The sequence below is a fragment of the Zootoca vivipara genome, chromosome 7 (assembly GCF_965207765.1).
Source record: "Zootoca vivipara chromosome 7, rZooViv2.hap1.1, whole genome shotgun sequence".
NCBI classification, from domain to species: Eukaryota; Metazoa; Chordata; class Lepidosauria; order Squamata; family Lacertidae; genus Zootoca; species Zootoca vivipara.
In genome coordinates this window covers 48,698,862-48,722,115 of record NC_142590.1, presented here as the reverse complement: position 1 = coordinate 48,722,115, position 23,254 = coordinate 48,698,862, and the positions used below count along the sequence as shown (strand labels likewise).

The window sequence follows — 23,254 nt, the reverse complement described above, 5'->3', positions numbered from 1 at the left end:
TATGTAGATATATATTTGTATGTTTCCTGCGCCTACCCACTCTTCTGTACTGCTTTTGGGTTTTACCTCTTTAACAAAAGTTGTTCTATGCTGGTGACAATAACTGTCTTTCCTCTCTCCCCTAACACCAGAAATGTGTAAAACAGCCCAAGATATCATTGCCATTAATTAATTCAGACCATTGAGGCAGGCTCCTAAGTCTCCAATCCTTACCTGGGGGAAGTATATATGCGCAGCTGCTCTGTAAATGTTCATTTCATTTTAACACCAACTTGACTTATACTTTCTCAGTGTGCTAAAGCAGCAACGATATTTTGTCAAACAGTAGTGAGGCTTGCCTGCCTCATTAAGAACCTTTCAGAAGAGATGCAGTGTATTGGGCTCAAATTGCAAAGTTCTGCACTCCAGTCTCACTTTTACAGGATGACTGTTTCTTATGCCAGAGCAGTCTGCAATGACTTTGCAAGTGACAATTCCATTAAAGGCTCCCTAAATTCCATCATAGCAGAATCTGCATGTGGTCCAGTCTGGAAAGAGTATACTTCAATCATTTAGAAAGGGTATGATTTAAACATGGAAAGGATTATGGCCTAGATAGAGCAGCTGGATTTTCCTCATCTGTTTGTATAGCGATGACTTATGGAGAAATGCTGTACAGTCTTGCATCTTGTTTGTAGACCTTTAGTTTTAAAACAATAAGGGAATCATTTATCCCTGTGCTGACTTTCTCCAATACTTGAAAACTCTGATCCTAGGATATTGGGGCAGCGGGTGTTATTTTTTATGTGACTTCAGAATTACCATCCAGGAAAATGTCTCCCTTTTGGCCAGGCATCCCCAAACTTCGGCCCTCCAGAAGTTTTGGACCACAATTCCCATCTTCCCTGACCACTGGTCCTATTAGCTAGGGATCATGAGAGTTGTAGGCCAAAACATCTGGAGGGCCGCAGTTTGGGGATGCCTGCTATTGTCCGTGTCCCATTGGAACACTTTCCTTTGGAGGAACAAAAGTATAATACTTTACACAGTATCAAGAATCAGGCAGAACTTCCAGCACAATTATCCTGCATGAGCACCAGAAGAATTAATACTTGCTTCTTTTCAAGTTATGTGAATTACAGGTGTTAGATCAGTGGCTGTGATTATCAAGTATGCCATGGCAAATAGAGGCCGGAGATTAACAGTCAACCATTTCCCTGTCAGGCCCAAGGATGAGTGGAAAAGCTTTTAGAAAAAAAGCTCTCGACCATGAATTACAGAATTCAGCTTAAAGCAAATCCAGCTCCTCAACTTTCACTGGGGAAATAGGTAACATGTTTATCATTTTATGCAATTTCCTAGCCTGATCTTTATCCAGAAATATCCCTTCCTACCCCTGGACAGCCCTCTGTTGTTGTTTTTTTTACAATTCTTCCTCATGTAATTTTGTGAAGGCCTAGGCATGCAAATTTCTTATTTGGCAAACAGTGAAGAAATAATTAGGTTTTGTTTTTTATATCCAGTGTTATATCCAAACACAGCCACTGAATACATTACAAATGGCTGCTCCTGAATTCAGTCAGCATTACTGACAACTGCCAAGCCAATGTTGACTGATTTCATCTCTGTTTCTTTTGGCAGGTTAAAATATAAAGTATAAGCACTTCTGTCAGGGAGTTGTTGTGGCTACTCCCGAGTAAAGACGCTCCAGTCCGTTGTCTTTAAAGCTTTTATTGTGCATACTATTTACAGTGCAGAGATAGCAGAAAACATGACCTCCTAGTCACTCTCAGAACCTGGCAATGGTTCCGTTGGTTTCGGGGCCAGCATAATAACTTGGACACCCTGAAACGCCACCCCTTCGCCCTGCGTTTGGGCGCACGCCTCAATTTGGGCGCCGGAAGGAGCGGTGCCCCTTCTTCCCCTGGCTGGCTGGGGCAGTGCGTCTCCCTGAGCCGTCCCTCCTCCACTTGTTGGTCAGAGTGGTGCAGGGGCTCTGATGCCGGTTTCTCTGGGAAGTGGTGCAGGAGCTCTGTTGCCGGTTTCTCTGGGAAGCGTAGGAAAAAAGGACGCACCGCCTTCCCCCAGCTTCTCCTTCCAGCACGCTTCCTGCCTGACTCCCACCGAGAGCGCTGCTTTACTCAAGGCATCCATATCCTTAGGATGGGGTCCCTTGGAGAGCTCATCCTTCACTTCGGGGTGAGGCCCCATGTAAAACATGGTTTGTACCGGCTCTGAGGTCAGGTCCCATCCCAGCTTGTGGACCAACATGGCAAATTTTGAGCAGCAACTGCGCACTGACATAGAGCCTTGCTTCAGAGTAAGCAGCATCTCCTTGGTCAGGTCCGCTTGCGCTTCACTAGTGAACATTACATCCATCGCCTCATTAAATTTTTGGAGGCTTTTCAGCGCATCATTTTGAGCCGCAATTAGCGGTTGGACCCAGTCCCGGGCAGAACCCTCTAAGTGATCAATGAATGCCACCCTTTGTTGGTCATCGGCGAATTCCCCCTCCTGCAACTTCAGGGCATAATTTATCTCAGTCTTGAACCCCAAATAGTGCTGTGGGTACCTCTGCATCAAAGCATACTAAGGCTGAAAAATAACCCGCAGGTTAACAGACTTCAAGACAAAAGTCCCAATTATTGCTGCTATGCAGTGGTTTGAAAGAAACTGAGAAGGGGAAATCAGCAGGATAAGGGAGGGGGCAGGAGTTGCTTCAAGGATGCAACTGTCAATGACACTTTGCTGCCCTGTGAAAAAAATGAGCTAAATGGAAAGCACACCAATTAACCAGTAGGATGTATTATTATTATAATTACGTTATTATTTATTCAGCTTAGCAGGCCTGTACAACTTGGGATACATAAAGCTGAATATAGCAATGTATTATGACCTGCCAGTGTCCCTGTTTTCGAAAGCATGCCAAAAAGTGCAAGTAGATTAATAGGTACCGCTCCGGCGGGAGGGTAAACGGTGTTTCCGTGCGCTGCTCTGGTGTCGGTGTTCTGTTGCGGCAGAAGCGGCGTAGTTAATGCTGGCCACATGACCCGGAAAAAACTGTCTGCGGACAAACGCCGGCTCCCTCGGCCTGTAAAGCGAGATGAGCACCACACCCCAGAGTCGTTCGCGACTGGACTTAACTGTCAGAGGTCCCTTTACCTTTAACAAGGGAGTAATTGAGGAGCTGCTCTATATGGTGGATGGGATGCATTTTACTTGGCGAGTTACCCTACGGAGGCTTGTGGATGTTTTCCCCCTTAGCATAATGCTGCTTACATCAACAGTGAAATGTCACCGTACCATAAACTTTGATATATGTCAATGTAGCTTTTCTACGGTCAGATTTCAGGCTATTCCTTGGAAGAGGAGTAGATTTCTTTCTTCACCAGTGAATCCTGCAACTATGAAACCAATCCAGCAGCTAGCTTTTCCTAAATGCCACTGCCACTGCTAAATGCCACTGTTTTCAATTAGAAGGAGAATAGATTTATTTTACTTGGAAAGTAATCCAAAGTTATGGCCTAAGGAAGCCTGAGATGCTCATCAGAGGATGAGAAAACTGACCTCAAGGGACACGAAAGAGAAACTGGCTCTTTTAAATATATTAACACACCTGAAAATCTCTGGGCTCTGGTTCCATCGTTTTACACAATAAATATATATTCAGGGACAGCCAGGAAAAGTTAAACTACTACTGTACTGTGGAAAGTGGCACCCTGTTTTCAAGACCCAGGATAGGGGAGAGGACCTAGCGTAATAAGCTGTTGATAAATTGCCAGTGGTGAAGAAGGTGTTGATGGATAGCTTCCCCATTGCTCATCACAATTAGGAAGAAAGAGAAACTCAGGGCTGTTTCCAAAGTAAGGTCATATGCAAACAGAACTAGCACTAGGCAGAAAGAATACCATAAAGAGATGTGTGAATCAAGTCAAGAGTCTATTGCAGAGGTCAGCTTACCTAAGCATCTCACATCAAGCTGAAAAAGCTTATTCTCACCCTCTGCTGTTTATGCTGAAGAGAAGAAACAAAAGCAGCAACAAATCCTTTGGGATGGTTCTGTGGCTTTCATAACACATAGGCTTAATGTTTGTATGTCTGTCATTTGTTCAATAGTGTAACTTGGGGGAGGGGGGAGAGGGGGGCATCTGCACCAGCCACAATCTAGATAAGGGTGCAAAGTAGACCTTAAAGATCAGGAAACATTTTATTTAAAATGTAAGTTGTGCAAAAAACCCACAAAATCTTTGGTTTGGAAAATTAGATGTTTTGTCAGAGTGGTAAAGGCAACAATCCACTTGGTTGAGCATGCAAACATAAGAGCAGCCCTGCTGGGTTAAGCCAAAGACCCATCTCTTCCAGCTTCATGTTCTCATCATGGCCAAACTATAAGCTTCCAGGAAGCCTGCAAGCAGGGCCTAAGCACAGTAACAACAGTTGTTTCCCAGCAACACGCAGCATCTGACAGTGGAGGTGGGACATAGACACCATGGCTATTAGCTATGGAGGGCAGCTGGACATCCAGAATAACACATTTGCAACTTTTCCTTGGTTCTGTCCTGCAACATCACCTAGTAAAACACATTCAACCACTTCATACCACTGGGGCTGATGCAACAGGGAGTGGAGAAGAGAATCTTATGGTCAGGCAGTGGGTATTCTGTACCCCAACTTTTGAATGAATTCATGGTTGAGCAGGAAGCGGCAGGTGCAGCGAGGATGTGGAGTTTTCGCATCAACACCCTATAAAGATTCAGTGCCGTTCTCACCCCAGATTGTATTAGTTGCTCCCCAAAGGGAGCTAATCCAAGAGTAATGCTTGTTTTTATTTGTTTAACTCCTATACTTATTAATGAGGATAGGAAGTGTCCAGACTTTCTGACCTGTGCCATTTATATGAGTTTACAGCAGTGTCCCTTCTCTAATTATCTGGACTTGCTCTTAAATTTAATTCAGAGCATCAAGTGAAATCAGAAGGGTACTTTTGACGACTTCATAAAATCACTGCTTCTGTTTTTGTATGAAGTTGTGATTTATTATTCTGGCTTTTTGTCTTAGCTATATTTTGTACATGCTTGAAACTGTTTATGGATTAAACCAATATCTGTAAGATATGACTGACATACCAGATATGTTGTTCTCCTAGCAGCAATCTTCAAGGACTTTTATTGTGTGTGTGGACTAGGTTATAAGTGCTATTCAGGGACTACAATGATACCTTTCTTACATGGATGACAATGATTTTTTGCAACTCTGTATGTTACAGAATTGATTGGATTATATTTATATAACTGTGTTTTTTCAGCTTTGTGACGATAAACTGCAGGTTAACTTGCTCTGTATGCAAAATGGGCTGGGTTCCTTTTATATATCATTTTAATAGAATTTAATAGTTTCTAGAGGCAAGAATTGCATGTACATTTTTTGGGTTTAAAAACATTAACACTTCTGAACTCGTCTGATCTCTCTCTTGCTTGGAGTGATATAAGGGAGATGAAGTAGAGGTGCAGAACTCTCACTATTGCATCATTTATAACAATTAAACAGCATAAAAATTAAATAGGGTCTGCTTTACATCAAGATGAATTAACCATCTAGCTCAATTTTAATGAGTCCGCTATTTATTTCAATGGGTCGACTACTGTGTATCTATGGCTGTGCTAACTGGCAGCATGTTGTGGAATCTTCTTTTTTCCCTGGCCCATCTATGTGAGATTGTGTTTAACGGAAAATACTATGGTTTGAAGCTGGGACACTATTTTTATAAACCACATGCTCTGCCACTGTGTTATGGTCCCACCAAAAGATGCATCTATACTGCCAGTCCTTAAATGCCTCCTTTCTCTGTATTGTTAGTTCTGTTGGTCTCACAGAATAAGAAACATTTAAGTGAAACAAACAAACACAAAAAAGCATGGGGCATGAATTTGCTTAACCATTCCTTTTACCAGTGTGCTGTCTATTAGTATGCACCTTAAAGCTGAAGGGTCTTGAAATCTTCTCCTTTTATACTATTATGAATTTGGTCATAGTAATAGGCACTCTGGCAGAACACACAAAAGCAACCTCAGGCCTCTTCTCATTGAAACCCACTCTGAACCTACAACTTGGTTTTATTAGAAACATGGGAAGCTGTGTTGTACCCAGTCTGGCCAATGTTCAACTGAGTTCAGTACTGTCTACATGGATTGGCAGTGAGCTCAACCACTACCCAAAGGAAGTCTTCTGCAGCCCTATTGAAGATACCAAGGATTGATATCTCTTCCCCTTTACATGCTAAACATATGTTCCACTACTGAGCTACATCCCTTCTGCTGGTGGTGTATAAATATGGCAACTAACATTTACCAGTAACCCACTGGTTTGGTTTATTATGTATGCTATACTCAACATCATACTTGGAAATAGCTTTAAAGGTAGGTCTTCTATTTATACAAGTGGAACAAGACCATGCAATAGCTAATGGTTTTAGATATGGAAGAGAATTGTTTTATTGTGCACATTCTTATCCAATAAAACAGTCAGGTCCTCGAGATAAAAAAAAGGACCAAGAGCATTTAGCTTAAATGCTAGAACTGCTTTTTTAAATTAATGTTTGCCTGTGGCTTGTAGAACCATTAGGCTTCATAAAAGTCTGCTTTTTCAATGCTGTTGTGATTGTGGGTGTTGTGCATGCATGCTACCATTTTACCTTAAAAAAAAATTAAATACATGTAGCACTTCTTGCTTTAGCAACAACCAAAGCTGCAAGTTGTACACATTCAAAACAGCTGCAAGGCATCAATTGTAGCATCTTGAGACATGTCCTAAACGGGGAGGTAACAACCTGATGACTTTGGGCCCTTTTGGAAGGAAGGGTAGGATCATTGAGCTCCATGAGATTGCAGTAAACCTAGTAATGCTGTCCCTGAAACAGGGAGTGCAAGTATTATTAAAACAACTGTTGTCCATCTAGGCCAGCTATGTGCTGGAAAGCATAGGATCAGATTATTGTTCTTTATTTCATAGAATTGTAGAGTTGGAAGGGATCCTAAGGGTTATCTACTCGAATCCCCTCCAATGCAGGATCATACCCGACAAATGGCCACCCAACATCTCCTTAAAAACCTCAAAGGAAGGGTAGTTTTCCCTTGTGTGTTGGAGACTGTCTTTGTAACAGCTGTATTTACCAATAGGGTAAATACATGGGTGGTGCTGTGGTCTAAACCAGTGGTTCCCAATTGAAGCGAATTACGTACTGATGACTCCTTATTTTTCAAAAGCCAAGTTATGGGCCCCCTACTTTCGAAAATTTTTATAACTATGGTAGTTACCTGTGTAAAGCAATTTTTTTGAATAAAACATGGGGCAGCCCCTAATAAGCAAATAATTTTAGGTATTAAAAAAAACAAAAAGGTCATAAAATTTGTGATCTTACTACAAATTGCCTATCCCCAGACAATGGGTAAAACTTGTCTCTTGCTCCACTACAACTGAATAATGGAAGTGTCCCTAACTTGCAAGTGTTCTATATGCAGAAGGTTTTTTATATAAGAGTATTCATACATGTAAGGAATGCTTACTTGTAAGGAAGGCCCCGCTCGCTGACTCACAGTGCTCAAACCAGCCAAGTCCTCACTGGGCTCTTATCTTCAGCGTTAGCAATTGCTGCCCACCCTAGAGCTCTCCTTTTCTCTCTTTCTCTTCTGCGCTGTACGCTAGTCCATAGCTGCCAAGTTATCCCTTTTTTTAAGGGATTTTCCCTTATGCTGAATAGGCTTCCTCGCGAGAAAAGGGAAAACTTGGCAGCTATGCGCGCTAGTCTTGCTTTGTAACCCTGACGAGCCCTCACTCAGCACGGAAGCCTGGCCGGACCATCCCAGCTCCGCTTTGCAGAGCACCCGCAGCCCGCCTGAGCAAGCGCCACGCTCAGCGCGTGCCCTCCCAAAACTGCTCTAAGCACCCAACGCCCGCCCTGCGCGAGGCTCCTCCTTTACGTCGGAATGTTCTGCGCACGCGCAGCGCCATTCCCACGCCCCTCCGCGTTCGCAGTGCGCACGCGTGGCCTCGCCGGGCTCTCCTGTCGCTTTCCGCCTGACGGGCTTGCTGGCTGCCGAGCGTCTTCCTCCTCTGTCCTGAGCCGGCGCCGCTCCCTCGCCTTTCGGCTTAGAGTCGCTGCCCTCCGGCGCCATGGTGCTCGACCTGGACCTCTTCCGCGCCGACAAAGGCGGCGACCCCGAGCTTGTGCGGGAAACGCAGCGGAAGCGCTTCAAGGACCCGGAGCTGGTGGACGCGCTGGTGGCCGCCGACGGGGCCTGGCGGAGATGTACGTGGGGCGGTGGGGGGGTGTAGGGGGGTGTCAGATAAGGTGTAGGGGTGTCGTTAGGAAAGAGGAAGAAGAGAAAGAGCGACGCCCCAGCAGTCAGCCTAAGGGGGCCTTTGCGACCCCGACACGTGTCTCCCCATCCTCACGTTTCTTCCTTGAACCTCTTTCACGCTGCCTCTTTCAGGAGCCGCGTTTTATTTCTAGGCCCCGGTCGAAGGGCAGGTTTGGAGTGGCTCTTTTGAGACATCGGGGGAAGTCATCCCTTCATAGGGCTTCAGGGCGCTCCCATCTGTCTTCTGGGCAAACGCCCCCCAAAAAGTGTAGGGTGTTGTTGTTTTAATTGTATTTCCCAGTTAGGGTTTTCCTCTCCTCTTCGCCGTCTTCTCTGGCGTTTCACAGCTGCATTGCCCTTTAAATGGACGGGCTTGCGATTTGGCAGGACGCTGTTCAGGCATTGGTGCTGCCTAGTCTGATGCAATCCTGCTGTAACCAGCATCATAGAAAGTGACTCTGGCACTCTACCGGTATCTAGAGCTCATATCAGCCGCAGCACTGCTTCATTTTCAGTGGGCATGTTTCTTTGCCAACGATTTTGATAACTTGTGTTAAATGCCTTTTACATTGTGCTTTACATTGTGACAAAGTGTTGGTAATATTGCCTGCGGTGAAAGATGTGCTTTATTCCCTCTAACCAGAAAATGAGTGGGAGGAAATGGAATGGGTCACTTCAGGTGCCTGAGACAACTGCTACTCGTTTAGAATCGGATGGAGGTTCACCATATGATCCTATGCCCCATACCATCTCTCCTAATCTTCATTTTCAATATCTCCAGTATGCGAGTACTGAAGAGTCTATAAAATGATATAGAATTCAAATTGTAATACAATAAAATACAAGATAAAATAAATAAAAGAAGTCATCAAAATAGAATTAAAAGTTATACAGCATCTAGCAGAGTGTGTTTCAGTTGCTGTAATGAGCAGAAAAATCATTTGCCAAGACCTTTAGCAGTTTTCAAGTAAAGCATTGCCATAAAGTACAGCGTTGCCTGCTGTCTGTATATGGAAATCCTGCAAGTAGGATGAGCAATACTTTGAAATATATATATCCAGCAACAATAACAACTAAAATTAAAATGAGATATTCAATTTAAGCTAATCTTCATTTTACTTTACCATGCAAAAATCATAATGAGTGTTCAGAATCAGAAGCTGCTTCCTTTGGTAGTGTGGGAGTGTTCAGTATTTGCAGGCCTCTGAATTGCAACTTCTTGCTGAAATTAAAAAGAATATACTGTACTGAGAAAAAGTATATGCCATCACTTCCCATAATACTTTACAATCTACTGTCCTTTCTTAGAGGTTGTCTGGGTATTGTAACTTTTGCGCAGTACAGTATCATGCATAATATAAGATAAAATCTTCAGTTTAACAGAATGAATGTATTTTAATCTGTGCTACACCCATAGTAGTAGCAGCAGCCAGATAGTTCAATAGACTTTTGTGTAGAAACTTATCCTTTCAATGTAGATGCCTCTTAGCATTTTTTCAAATGTTTTCCTTCCAGGCAGATTCCGTGCAGACAATCTGAACAAACTGAAGAACCTTTGCAGCAAAACTATAGGCGAGAAAATGAAGGTGCGATTTATTGGAATCACAGCTTCTGATTAGTTATCAAAAACACTATGATGTATGCCATTTTGTTTTGTGATTAACTGTGCTAGAAAAGATGTAGAGTTCAATAAGTGGCATGAAAAACACCATTAGGGAAATAAATGGCTTGACAGATTGGGAGCTGCCCAGAAGAAAAGTGGTATTTCTGAGAGGATGATGATTGTGGCAGTATGCTCAACTATACTATTAATTTTAATATTACAGAACACTAAAACACAAAGAAGCTGTCAAGCTGAATTGAGCCCACTATCATCTTAGGATCACAGTCTGATTTCTTCCCACCAAGCAATGAGATAGAATTGCTTAGAACTGGGTGAGGGGAAAGCGAGTTTTATTTATTTACTGGACTTTCAAACAGCCTTTCATACACAGAATCTGAGGGGAGTGTACAAAATATATATAAATACAGTACAATAAAATGACAAACCTACGGGCCCCTCAGTAGCAGTTGTAAAATACAGATACTAAGACTTTAATCCTTGCAGCTAAATCCCTGAGAAAAGAATTGCATTTTAAGTAAAGAGTGGGATAACATTGCCTCTTATGAGAGGGAGTTCCACAAATGGGCATGTAATGATAGTGAGGGCCCACACGTGTTGGCAGGATCAGGAGACAGGCCTTCTCTTTTACTTATGAAGTGGATTTAGTATCTCCAAATTATTAATTTAACACTTCTGAAAGAGTACTTTGTCATTATTTCCAATTGATACTGTGTTGAAAAAATAAAGGGTGATACCAGATTTGTTTGTTTACGGCAGGGGTGGTACCCTCTTCTGCCCAAAGGCTGCATTACCTTTTGACCATGCCTGCAAGGTCATCATGGCCAAAGTAAAAGTGGGTGTGGCTAAAATGGACATGTACACCACCATCCTTGCACAGGCATGCAGGACACACATACACTACACACAGAGACCAATAACACCCATTGGAAAACTTTATTTCCCCCCAGCCCTTCCTTTCCCCAGTTTTACTCCTCAGGCTTGCAGGGCTTTACAATGGAAATGATGGCATCAGAGGCTGCTTCTACACAAAGTCCTCTGCACTGCCCTGAAGAGCAGATTGTAATATTCCACCTGTCCAGAGCACTCTGGTGGTGGCAAAAATGGAATTGTGTATATGAAGGGGGGCTTCCTTCATATGAAGGGGGGGCTTCCCTTAGTTAGTCATGACCATGTGGAACTTTGAAGGGGTCATTCTGTCCTCAGCCACATTAGAGCACTCCAGGAATTGCTGAGAGAGAACATGGCGATGATATGTATGATGGATCTTTACAAGGAAATGGAAACGAGTGATCTAGGCAGGTTGTCCTTCAAGCTGCATTTGTAGAATTTTTTGTTCTATTGCTTTTTATTTGCCAATTGATTGCTTTTTTGTATTTCTACATATATAGAAAAAAGAGCCAGTAGGAAATGATGATCACATCCCAGAAAATGCACAAAATATCGATGAACTTACAGCAGACATCTTAGCAGTAAGTTATTTTCAACTAGTTTCCTACTTGACTATTCACTGGTTTACAGTGTATTGTATTTGTGAAATATACTCTGGTGTTTGCTTTTCCCCTAACACATTTCACTTGTGCGGCTTCAGATTGGGTGAGGAGTGTGTGTGAACAAGAAAATATGTTAATTGCATTCTGATTCTGATTGTATTCTGTATTAATTTTTTCAGTTACCCACTGTTCTCTAATGTTGGAGCTGTAGTAATTCTCTCCCTATGCAGGTTAGCTAGTGGTTTTTAAAGTGTGTTTTTTCACCTCTCTTATACCCTGAGCTGAAATACAATTTTGTGAGGAGGGGTGGATCTATAATTTCCCCCTCACTCTGCTAATTCATCCTTTTCTCATGGGCAAGAGAACCGTGAGGCTTGCCTGTTGTCCACTGCTCAGTCAAGCAGCTATGGATGCTGAGGTTTAGGAAGCTCCTCATCTCCCCTTCCTGCTGTAGAACAGAGGGGAGTGGTATAGCTGGTTCAGCTCTGCATGGACCAATTGCCTTGGCAGCACTGGAGCCAAACTATTCCCAGCATTCTTCCAATTCTTGGAGCTAAGGGAGGGGTGGATTTGCTGCATAACTGCTGGGATGATCCCCACATGTCAACCTGGGAAGAAAACTCTGGTCACTATACTTGCCAACAGCGACGGCTAATTTACCCTAGCATAGTGAATGAAAATGTAGGAGAAGAATAAGGACCAAACTAGATAAGATGTCAGGAGATCTGCAGTCACGTCTCCTGCTGCATTTTTTAGATCAAAGGTGTCTGTGGAAGGAATTGGATTGTGGAAACAATGCTAAAGGAAATTGTTTAACCATTTCCCTCTGCACCCTTTCCTAACTAAATTCTCACTTTCCTCTCCAAAGCTCATATTTGTCCCAGGATGGAAAGTATATAGGTTCCCTGTATGAGTGTATGCACATATACCAGAACCTTTGAATCTGTAGGAAAAAAGATAAAGATTTTTGGTTTTATTAATTGGCCTTGAAAAGTTTGTATTAATAGCTATATTGAAGAATAATAAATTGTTTATTCAGGACAGTTGTTTGCAATTGGAGTTTAAGGAGAAGTATTGTGTCTTCCTTATATTGTCTAGGATTTGGCCCATTAAGGTTTTATTATGTATCAGAATGTTTGTATATATTACAATTACATTGTAATAAATAAGTCTATAATAAAAAATGAGGATTTTTGGAACATATTTATTACTTAACTTTGTTTCTGACTTATTGAGGACTGAATCTGTTGTGTATACTATACTCCTGCTTCCATATATAGCCAGACACATTTTGTTGAACTGTTAACCTGTATTCAGTACAGTTGTTATGCTGGTGGTCCTGAGAAACCTCAAATTAACTCTAAAATTACATTGGGAAGATTTTAGATTATATTCGACTGTCATATGAAAAGCACTCTTAAGGTGTGAGCACTGAACTAAAAACAGTAAGTCCTCTTAAGCTACTGGAACAATTTATAGTGGGGTGACTTTGGGCCACCACTATCTCACAGTATAACCTACTTCATAGGGTTGTTTTGAATATAAAATGGTGAAGGAGAAACATGTACACCACCTGGAGGTCCTTAGAGAAAAGCTGGCTATAAGTGTAACAATATATATTTTTTTAAAGGGTGTGTGTTTACTATCAAGCAATAGATCATCACAAAGATTTCATACTTGCTATTGTCCCAGCAGCAGCTGCTTCTCTAGGTGTAGAATAAGCCAATGCAGATATTCAATAGGAAGCACAGCTTGTACTGTCTGTGCAGTTGTAGTAAAAAAATGAATAAGAAAGTAAGCCTCCTCCTTTGCACAATCATTTGTCCAGGCACCAGCTGCTGGGCATACATCTTCTGCCATTTTGATAACTCCACAAGTCACAGAATTTCTCCCTCACACTGCAGCCTTGTAGCTGCTACTACAAATCCTATAAAAGCTGTATATCTGAGCAGTTAATTTACCATCTGTTGTATGTTCAGCTCTACTATACTGTGATAGCGGACCTCTGCCCTAGAACTTGCTTCCTCATTTTATTCCTTTCAGTGACATGCCAAAGTATTTTATACCTCTGGTTTTTTATAGGGTTGTTATTTTGGATTGTTGTTTTTCTGCTGATATTTGTTGGTTATGTTATTTTAATTATTGCTTCATTTTGCATTTGACTAGTAAGCCACCCTGACAATAGGAATAAAATGTGTTGGCAGAGGATTTTAATAAGTAAACAATTTGCCATGCTTCTTGTTGCATTACTCATTTTGTCATAAAAGCAAAAAAATGGTGAAGAAGATAGGTAGAGAGCTTCGTATGCCAATTGGCACCTTTTGTTAGCAAGCACACTCTGAAGTGAGAAAGATCCTATATATACTAATAGTAAACATGCTTTCTGAGTGTAGGTATTTACGCAGCCAAAACAGCATTGTCCATGCACAAGAGATAAGCATCAGCAGGCTTTGGAAAACACCAAGGTTTCCAGATGTCCCAAAAAGTGAGGACGGGGCGTAAGGGGAGGAACCCCAGAGCATCCCAATGAGCTTGTTTAGTGGGCACAAAATGCTGACAGTTAGCAGGGTGATGGTGGAATGGAGTACCTTGGAAAAGGACACCGCTGGCTTGCTGTGGTCCTGAACAGATACCCTCCACTGTATGGTATTTTATTGGGGAGCCCAATCTTCTGTTACGATAATAAAAACTGAGCAGTAGCACAAAGCATTCTTGCATGGGATACTGTGCTGACATGAGTTTTGGATCAGAACATCATCCACCAACCATTGTCTTGTCCTTTGGCCCCCAATTTGTGCCACTCTAAGACTTATATAGGAGCGGGATGCGGGTGGCGCTGTGGGTTAAACCACTGAGCCTAGGGCTTGCCGATCAGAAGGTCGGCGGTTCGAATCCCCATCGCGGGGTGAGCTCCCGTTGCTCGGTCCCTGCTCCTGCCAACCTAGCAGTTCGAAAGCATGTCAAAGTGCAAGTAGATAAATAGCTACCGCTCCGGCGGGAAGGTAAATGCCGTTTCCGTGCACTGTTCTGGTTCTCCAGAAGCGGCTTAGTCGTGCTGACCACATGACCCGGAAGCTGTAGGCCGGCTCCCTCGGCCAGTAAAGCGAGATGAGCACCGCAACCCCAGAGTCATCCGCAACTGGACCTAATGATCAGGGGTCCCTTTACCTTTAAGACTTATATGTATGTAATGCATAATGCAAAGCTAGTCCTTGATGAGGTTTTCCATGTGTGAGCCAAAGATCTTATCTGAGCTTCTGTTGGTAGTAAACTAGGTATTGCCTTTACCCTGAGTCCCATAGAACCAATTTTGGTTTTTGGTGATGCTAGACCAGCGGCTGAAATGTGAAACTGAAGTTGATAGAATAATGGTTTCCAAAAAATGGATGTGTCTATTTTCACAAGATATTATTCTTTTCTTATATTTCTTATATTAGGCCCACTTTTGTGTTTCAGGGTCTTCAAGTAAGCCAAATAAAGAAAGTTCGTCTTCTAATTGATGAAGCAATACTGAACTGTGATGAAGAGCGCTTGAAGCTAGAGGCAGAGCGGTTTGAAAACCTTAGAGAAATTGGAAATCTCCTTCATCCCTCTGTGCCAATCAGTAATGATGAGGTAGGAGCAAATTCCACACTTTTATATAAATGTGCATGAGAGACAGTGTGTGGTTTGGTTGTCACAGCCTTATGCATCACTATTAACTGTTCTGCTGGTAGGGTGGGGAGACAGCAAGCTGAAGGTATAAAGTCCTGAGGGTGTGAGACAGTACATCCTAAGTGAGGAGGTTGAGAAGTGTATGCAATTTGTATTCTAAAACAGTGTTCCCCATAGAAAAGAAAGTCACAAATTGGGGGGGGGGAATCGCAAATAAGCACAAAACCCTGATATCTTGTTTAGGAAATGTATGGGAAACAGACTTAGGCTGGAATTCAACATCATGGTATTACAAATGTCGCATCTGTGCAAGCATATCAACCTGCCAGGTGGAACAGTCTCCCCTCCCTCATGTGCTATTCTGGCGGTTCTCCTGACACCCATCCACCCCCCTGAGCCAATTCCAGGGGGTGCAGGTCTCATGCAACAGGAAGGCCCATTGTGCAAGTGAAAGTCCCTGCATTAGGCTTCCACTAACAGGCCCCCTTAGGTGAATCCTACCCATGATGTGTGGCTTGGAATCAACCATTTGTCCAACAAGACCATTTTTCGTTTAATAATACTATTAAGTGGGTCTGATACAATACCGGGCTGGTTGGATTTTGCATTGGAATAATTGCCTAAGAGTGTTGCTATGGAGACGTCATACTCATTCCAGTTGTTGGCAAGTAGTAGTTTTGAAAGCACTTAAGAGAGTTGCCGGGTGCTTCTGTGACAGCCCTGCAGGAGACTAAAAGCATAGCTGCCAAGTTATCCCTTTTTTAAAGGGATTTTCCCTTATGCTGAATAGGCTTCCTCGCGAGAAAAGGGAAAACTTGGCAGCTATGTAAAAGACCATCAGATCTATTCCTTGCTTCCTCTGCCTCTCAGCCCCTTCTCCAGGGCAGAGCAAACCCACACACCACCTTCTCTTCAATCAGCCTATGGGATGCAGATGGCAGCATGCCACAAGTAGAGAGCAAGTGCAGTGCAGGAAGTTTCTGGCAATTGTAAGTGTTACTGTGCAAGCAAATACCAGCCAGGATTGTGCATGTGAACATATACAATTAAATCATGGATGAGATAATTGGCTTGGAATTGATATTGTTTCTGTTGGGATGTTCAAAGTCTTTCTCCCTTTTTATCACATGGGTAGGATGCAGATAACAAAGTGGAGAGGCTATGGGGAGACTGCACAGTGAGGAAGAAGTATTCTCACGTGGACTTGGTTGTCATGGTGGATGGCTATGAGGGAGAAAAGGGAGCCATTGTTGCTGGAAGCAGAGGATACTTTCTAAAGGTGAGAACTTAACTTCTTAATCATTGCTATTTATAGGACTGGGAGAATTGGAATCCCAGAAGAAAACTTACTTATTTTGAAAGTTGTACCTTGCTTTTCAAAGCCAAAACACCACCTTCACAAAGTGGCTTGTTTAATACCTAAGCTGTAGAAGACTGTCAGAATACAACATTCCTGCCAGTGCCATTTCAAAATGTGGGTTCTTGGGAGCAGAATATTCACTTACCTACTTTCTTCTTTGTTGTTCTATAGGGTGCCCTGGTTTTTCTAGAGCAAGCTCTCATCCAGTATGCTCTGCAGACACTGCTTAGCAAAGGTTACACCCCCGTTTATACCCCTTTCTTCATGAGAAAAGAGGTGATGCAGGAAGTGGCCCAGCTAAGTCAGTTTGATGAAGAGCTCTACAAGGTAAGGTGGAAAGGATAAAATTACTGTTTTAGTAGCAAACTATATAAGCTTCTAGAAAAGTTTTGTGTTGCTTCCCTTAATGTGTAATCACATAGTTCCTGGGGCCACGTGGAATTTTACTGCTGGTAAACTTTCAGTCAGATAATTGACTATTTCAATATTTGTCCTTCATTTCAAATTGCTGCACTCTTCTTTAGGAAGCATTTCTACCATCAGCCACAGTCAGTGCTAATAATTTATGAAAATGAAAAAGAATGTTGGGTTGATAGGTTAAAGGTTTTGTTAACATTGTTTCTAATCATCACAGGCATTGTGCCATGTCTTCCCCATTTTCTGATCCACAAGTACTTACTGTTTGTCATTGTGGGTCAGAATGGTTAGTGATGTTTTCATATGAAAGGTAATTAATGTAGCTAAGTTGTAGCTAAGCAACAACTTAGAAAAACAATCATAGAAGAAATTATATGATTCAGTGAACCAGTAATTTAGCCCACAAGGGCTTCCATTGGAATGGTCCACTGAAGCTTTGTCTATGTACATGACATCTTGCTGGACTGGTCTAATGGACTAACAACTTTTACTTCTCAGGTACTTGGCAAAGGCAGTGAGAAGAGCGATGATAACACTATTGATGAGAAATACCTGATTGCTACATCTGAACAGCCAATTGCAGCATTGCACAGGGATGAATGGCTGAAGCCAGAAGACCTGCCCATCAAATACGCTGGGCTGTCTACCTGCTTCCGCCAGGAAGTTGGTTCACATGGCCGTGATACCAGAGGCATTTTCCGTGTGCACCAATTTGAAAAGGTATTGCAGTTGCAAAAGTTATTAATCCAGGGCTGTATTACTCATTTCACAGATGCGACAGTTTCTGTTCACACAACAGAACTTCCCCTTCTTCTCTTCCTCCTCGACCCCCACTCCCCTCCAGATCAGATTTGAGGGTGGGGTGGGCACGTGGGGAAGGAGAAGGAAGCAAAGTTAAGTTGCCTGAAAAGAAGTTGTTCCACTCACATAATAACATAGCTTGAGTGAATTCCCAGATAGTGTGTTTTTTTCAGTGATGTGCTGTTGAAGAAGTTTGCATTGTTGAAATGTATTGGGCAACCGAAATGAAATTGGTGTTCTTCTGTAACAAGACAGTTTATGGTAACTGAAAGTGTTGTTTATATTCAGTAGGAGGCTGATAGCTATTTTTCTCTGTTTCAGTAGTACTTAGAAGCTGGTTTATGTTTGGTAACTGAAAGTTGTGTTTGGTTGCATTAGGCTGTAGAGTTACATTCACCTCCATTTTATGATTGTGTTCAGAAGTTTTATTTCATTGTTTTTTTCTTGGTAAGGCTATCTTTAGTAAAATTTGCAGGGTTTCCCTCCCCCCGACTTTTCATGCTGTCAAAAGCTTGGGAATCTAGCATTGTTCCCAAAGGAACTGATTTTAGGGGTTGATGTTAAGTGACAGAAGACACAGAACAGTATAATTATTATATTCTGGCATTTAAATTCCTTTTCCTGTCTATGAAGGATTGCTGTTTGTTTGTTTGTTTCCTGCTCTGAAGTTTCTGCTTTTGACCCTTTCCAGATTGAGCAATTTGTCTATGCATCACCTCATGATAACAAGTCTTGGGAGATGTTTGATGAGATGATTGCAACTGCTGAAGAGTTCTATCAATCTCTGGGCATACCATACCATATTGTGAATATTGTCTCAGGTATGTATATACCCCCCAAAATAATTAGCAGCCTAATCTATGCTTGGTTTCTCAAAGTCAAATCTTTCAGTGTTCAGTATAGCTTACACCCTAGAAAATGTGCACACAATTGCACCTGACAGCCAGTAATCTCTGGTCGTTTGTATCCGGATTTATTTGCTCTAATTGTAAGACCTGTAGTATCTCAGCATGCAGCCATGTACTCATGCTTATTGTCCAGACTAACACACTCTCTAATTGAGAGAAATTACCTTAGATCTCCTTGTTACTCTTGGTTTCATCCTGTATCTCCAAAACTATGAGTGGGGTGGGAAAGGCACATCTTTCAGTTCCCCTTATTAGAACACTGAATCAGTACCTAAACACCACCTCATGTTGTTACAGGTTCCTTGAATCATGCTGCCAGTAAGAAGCTGGACTTGGAGGCATGGTTCCCAGGTTCAGGAGCTTTCCGTGAACTTGTTTCTTGCTCGAACTGCACTGACTACCAGGCACGTCGGCTGCGGATCCGTTATGGGCAAACCAAGAAGATGATGGACAAAGTAGGCTGCTTTGTATATTTTACATCTACAATTCTCCTGGTGCATCATTTACAACATACTGGTGTTCTAGTTAATAATTATTTGGGTTCTTAAGAAGGTGCTGGTATTACCCACTGTAGCCTTCAGGAAAGCATCTGCCTTTTTTTTTTTTTTGCTTTAGTCTGATATGTTTTTTCTATTCGCCATCTGAGTTGATTGTCCCAATAGGTTGCAACTTTGAGTCCTTGCTATGGGGACAAGTTGGCAATGATGTTGGCTTTGGAGATCTAGCAAAAATTGGAAATGCCCTGTTAATTTCCATAATTTCCCATAAAGATCCAGGTTTTCTGCCTGTCATTTTTTCTCACTACTTCTTCTGTGATGCTGCCATGGAAGTGACCAGTTTGAGAATGGTCCACTTGCCAGTTGAGACTTACTGACTGCTACCAAGGAGCCCTGGGGTGCGGGTGGTGCTGTCGTCTAAACTACTGAACCTAGGGCTTGTCGATCGGAAGGTCGGTGGTTCGAATCCCCACAATGGGGTGAGCTCCCATTGCTTGGTCCCAGCTTCTGCCAACCTTGCAGTTCGAAAGCACGTCAAAGTGCAAGTAGATAAATAGGTCCCGCTCTGGCGGGAAGGTAAACGGCATTTCGGGGCGCTGCTCTGGTTTCACCAGAAGCTGGCCACATGACCTGTAAAAACTGTGGACAAACGTCGGCTTCCTCGGCCAAGAAAGCAAGATGAGCACCGCAACCCCAGAGTCATTCACGACTAGACTTAACTGTCAGGGGTTCTTTACCTTTACCTTTTTTTTACCAAGGAGCCCAAGGGTTGCTTTCCTGAAAAAAGTAAAATACGCAATCCCTTAAAATTATGAAGAGTGTAGAAATGGAGACCTGAAGAATGAATAATGATTGGGCTTTCCTTTTCTTTTTCCAGTGAAGTCAAACAACCCCTAATAGTTACTTGGTGTTCAGATATTGGACATTAGTAAACAAACCAACATTCATACAAACACATTTAAAGGCAAAGCTCAGATATTTTCATTCTCACAATTATCACAGAAAAGGAGGGTGTTATCTAGTTCAACCAACAGTGCAATCTACCTTGCTGCTTCTAAAATGTTTAGATAAGGAAGTATGTTGCAGAGTGATTGGTTAAGCTAGAAAATGTTAGTTGTATTGTCCCTAAATTGGAACAACTCTTTATTAGACCGAAGGCTCTGCCTTTTCGGATGACTGAGTAACAGAATGACAGATTAGGTTTATTGGAATGGTTATTTTGGAGATGGTATTTATCCTCTTCAAAAACGTGTTTTCTTGCTGCTGCTTTTCCTTGCTGGAGAATACTAAGAACGTGAAATGTTCTGCCCTCAAAGGTGGAGTTTGTGCATATGCTCAATGCCACGATGTGTGCTACAACACGTGCTATATGTGCCATCCTTGAGAATTACCAGGCAGAGGAAGGAATCATTGTGCCAGAGAAATTAAGGGACTTCATGCCGCCAGGTAATAAAAGGAAAATGCTTGTTGCCCTCCCCCTCCCCATAGCCATCCATAATTGTGTATTTTATACCGTCTAATCGTCCTTGTTGTCTGAGCCTAACAACTCTTCTCAACTCATAAAACAATTGTGACAATTTCCTCCTGTCTAGAGTAAAGGGTTATATCGAGTATGACCTGCATTGTTTCTTCTCTTGACACTAATCAGAGAGAATTCATCACAGTTGCTATTTTTACTGACCCATAACATTTCAAAAGTTCTGTCATACTTCTTTTGAGTGCTAGCTTTGTGCCCAAGAGCATCACCACCAGTTTAGGAGCAATATGTAAGAGGCTGCAGGTGGGTCTCTCTGGTCCTTGGCTGGAAAAGGGTGGGTAAGCTCAGATGTGCTGTACCTAACACTTACCTACTTTACTTTGTTCAAGTACATGGGGTAAATTAATCAAGGTGACTTGGTGTGTAAGATTGGTGTGATGTGTGCGAATAGAAGGAGGATTCTTGTTGATACTTCCTTTGCAGAGGTTTGGCCCTGGTGTGTTCACTGTTATCTTGCTCTGCCTTCCTCCTTCTTTTAGGCCTGAAAGAAATGATAAAATTTGTAAAACCGGCTCCTATTGATCAGGAACTTTCCAAGAAGCAGAAGAAACAACATGAAGGAAGCAAAAAGAAATCGGCTGGTGGGGACTGTGCACTGGAAGGAAAGATGCAGAACATGGATGTGAACAGTCCCTAAAAGGGATCTATGTGTTACTTTTTCTGCGATTGCACAGTTTAGTGCATAAAGCTGCAGGGGGTCCTGGATATGAATTCCTGCTTTGTCTCATCCCTCCTGTCACCTGGGCAAGTTACTTTTCCATCTCAGCTTCCACCCTCTGTAGCATGGGAAGATGTTCCTTCCCATGCTGGCTCTGAGGATCCACTGGTGTTTGTTTTCACATTGAATGTGGAAAGCACTAGAGGTGCTGACCAGTACCCCAGAAGTCTGTATGTCTTACATTATGTTAATTATCCATGGAAACAGTTTCTATTCAAACCCCTAGTTGCAAATCCAAGCAGAGGGAACAAACTGCTATATCATGTTTATTTGCTGAAAATCTCTGCTGAGCAGAAGCAACACTGGGATAAAGCAAAGATCAAAAGGGAAAATAAGTATAGGCATGTGGCGTTTTACTGTAAAGACAGTCTTTGCATAGTCATAGGATTTTACCTGATATGGTGGCACTCGGTGAATAAAGCAAGCATTGAAAAAAATGTTCTCAGTTGTATTTTATGACTTCTGTATTTCTTGGATTCCTTTAACAACATTGCTTGTATCTGCTCACATATGAAGCAGACTGTTTTACACAGATGTGTAAGTGGCCATAGTTTGCAGATATGAAATGCGGGTTAATAGAACCCAACTTTTTTTTTATGCTAGTACTGGGCCTATTAGCAGTATGCCTTCAAATACATTTGTGCATGTCCATGTCAGCATAATAACTTGGCCTGTATTACCTCAGTTATCCCATAATTTTCAGGATATTTAATTCATTCAAATTGTAATATTTAATAATTTGTGGACTTTGCATAGCAAGAAGGAGTCCCTAATCAGATGAAAGATAGAAATTGAGAGTGCATGTCACCAAGATTTAAGCACCCTAGGATGCAATTAATCTGGTCCTAAAGACTTGAACTTTAACATAGATGCGTATTTCCTGGCCAGCTCCTTATCAATCTGGAATTTCAATCCTACCCTCTTAACTGTTCAGGTTGCCTATATGAGATTGCACAAGGTTCCTCTTTGGAGAGAAGACACAAAGATAAATAGGAGTTTAGCAATTAGCTGACCAAACACTAAGCAGTTGTCTGGAGAAGGTAGAATGTCCAGGCATCTTCCATTCATATCAGAGGTGAAGAAACAGCATTTTACAAGCTTCAAACAGCAATTTCCTTGCTGGGAAAATTTCCTGCCATCTCCAAACTTCCATTCCTTTTTGATGTGTCTTTAGGTTGTCTTGACCTATCCACTGATGACCTATCACTGATGACCAACGAAACACTCCTTCCACTCCAGTGCCCTTAAAAAAATCATCAAGGATTCTCTTTCCTTTAATGTAGCTTTTTCAATAACCTGAAAGAAGTTATCAGATCAACAGTAGGAGGGACCCTTTTAAGCTACCTAGGGGAAATTTGGTCCATTAATCCAATTGCATCTACTCTGAGTATCTGAAGAAGTGTGCATGCACACAAAAGCTTATACCCAGAACAAACTTAGTTGGTCTCGTAAGGTGCTACTGGACAGTTTTTAATTCCCCCCCCCGACTGCGTCAGACCAACACGGCTACCTACCTGAGCAGAACATATGGAAACAACCCCTGTCTTTGTAGGCAAGAGGCTGCAAAAGGGCTAGAATTTCCCCCTATAAGTAAGTTTGAGAGGCATACTTTTGTCTTACCAGCTGGTGGCAATAGAGACACCATTTCTCCATCATTGGTGCTTTTCCTTTCATACAAAAGGCAAAGGAATCCCTGTTGGTTGATAAGGAGGGGAAATCCAGAGTCAGACAATTACAGTGGTACCTTGGTTTATGAACACAATTGGTTCCGGAAGTCTGTTCATAAACTGAAGCGTTCATAAACTGAAGCGAACTTTTCCATTGAAAGTAATGGAAAGTGGATTAATCCGTTCCAGACAGGGCTGCGGAGTACTCAACCTGAAGCGTACTTAACCCAAGGCATGGGTGTAAT

General features: G+C 42.2%; 1 protein-coding gene across 2 annotated transcripts; it reads left to right on the top strand.

Annotated features, from left to right (window-relative positions):
- Window positions 1-501: 501 nt before the first annotated feature.
- SARS1 (seryl-tRNA synthetase 1) lies at window positions 502-21,796 on the top strand. 2 transcript variants are annotated; one of them, XM_088674136.1, is made up of 11 exons: window positions 502-1,308; window positions 9,852-9,922; window positions 11,349-11,429; window positions 14,907-15,065; window positions 16,240-16,383; window positions 16,636-16,791; window positions 17,380-17,601; window positions 18,374-18,503; window positions 18,888-19,045; window positions 20,404-20,533; window positions 21,104-21,796. In XM_088674136.1, exons 2-11 carry the CDS (start codon window positions 9,917-9,919, stop codon window positions 21,259-21,261), a joined length of 1,344 nt encoding a protein of 447 aa, XP_088530262.1. In that variant the 5' UTR covers window positions 502-1,308; window positions 9,852-9,916; the 3' UTR covers window positions 21,262-21,796. The 2 variants fall into 2 exon arrangements, with proteins under 2 accessions (XP_088530262.1, XP_034979396.1); XM_035123505.3 differs by lacking the exon at window positions 502-1,308 and adding an exon at window positions 8,058-8,284.
- The last annotated feature ends 1,458 nt before the right edge of the window (window positions 21,797-23,254 follow it).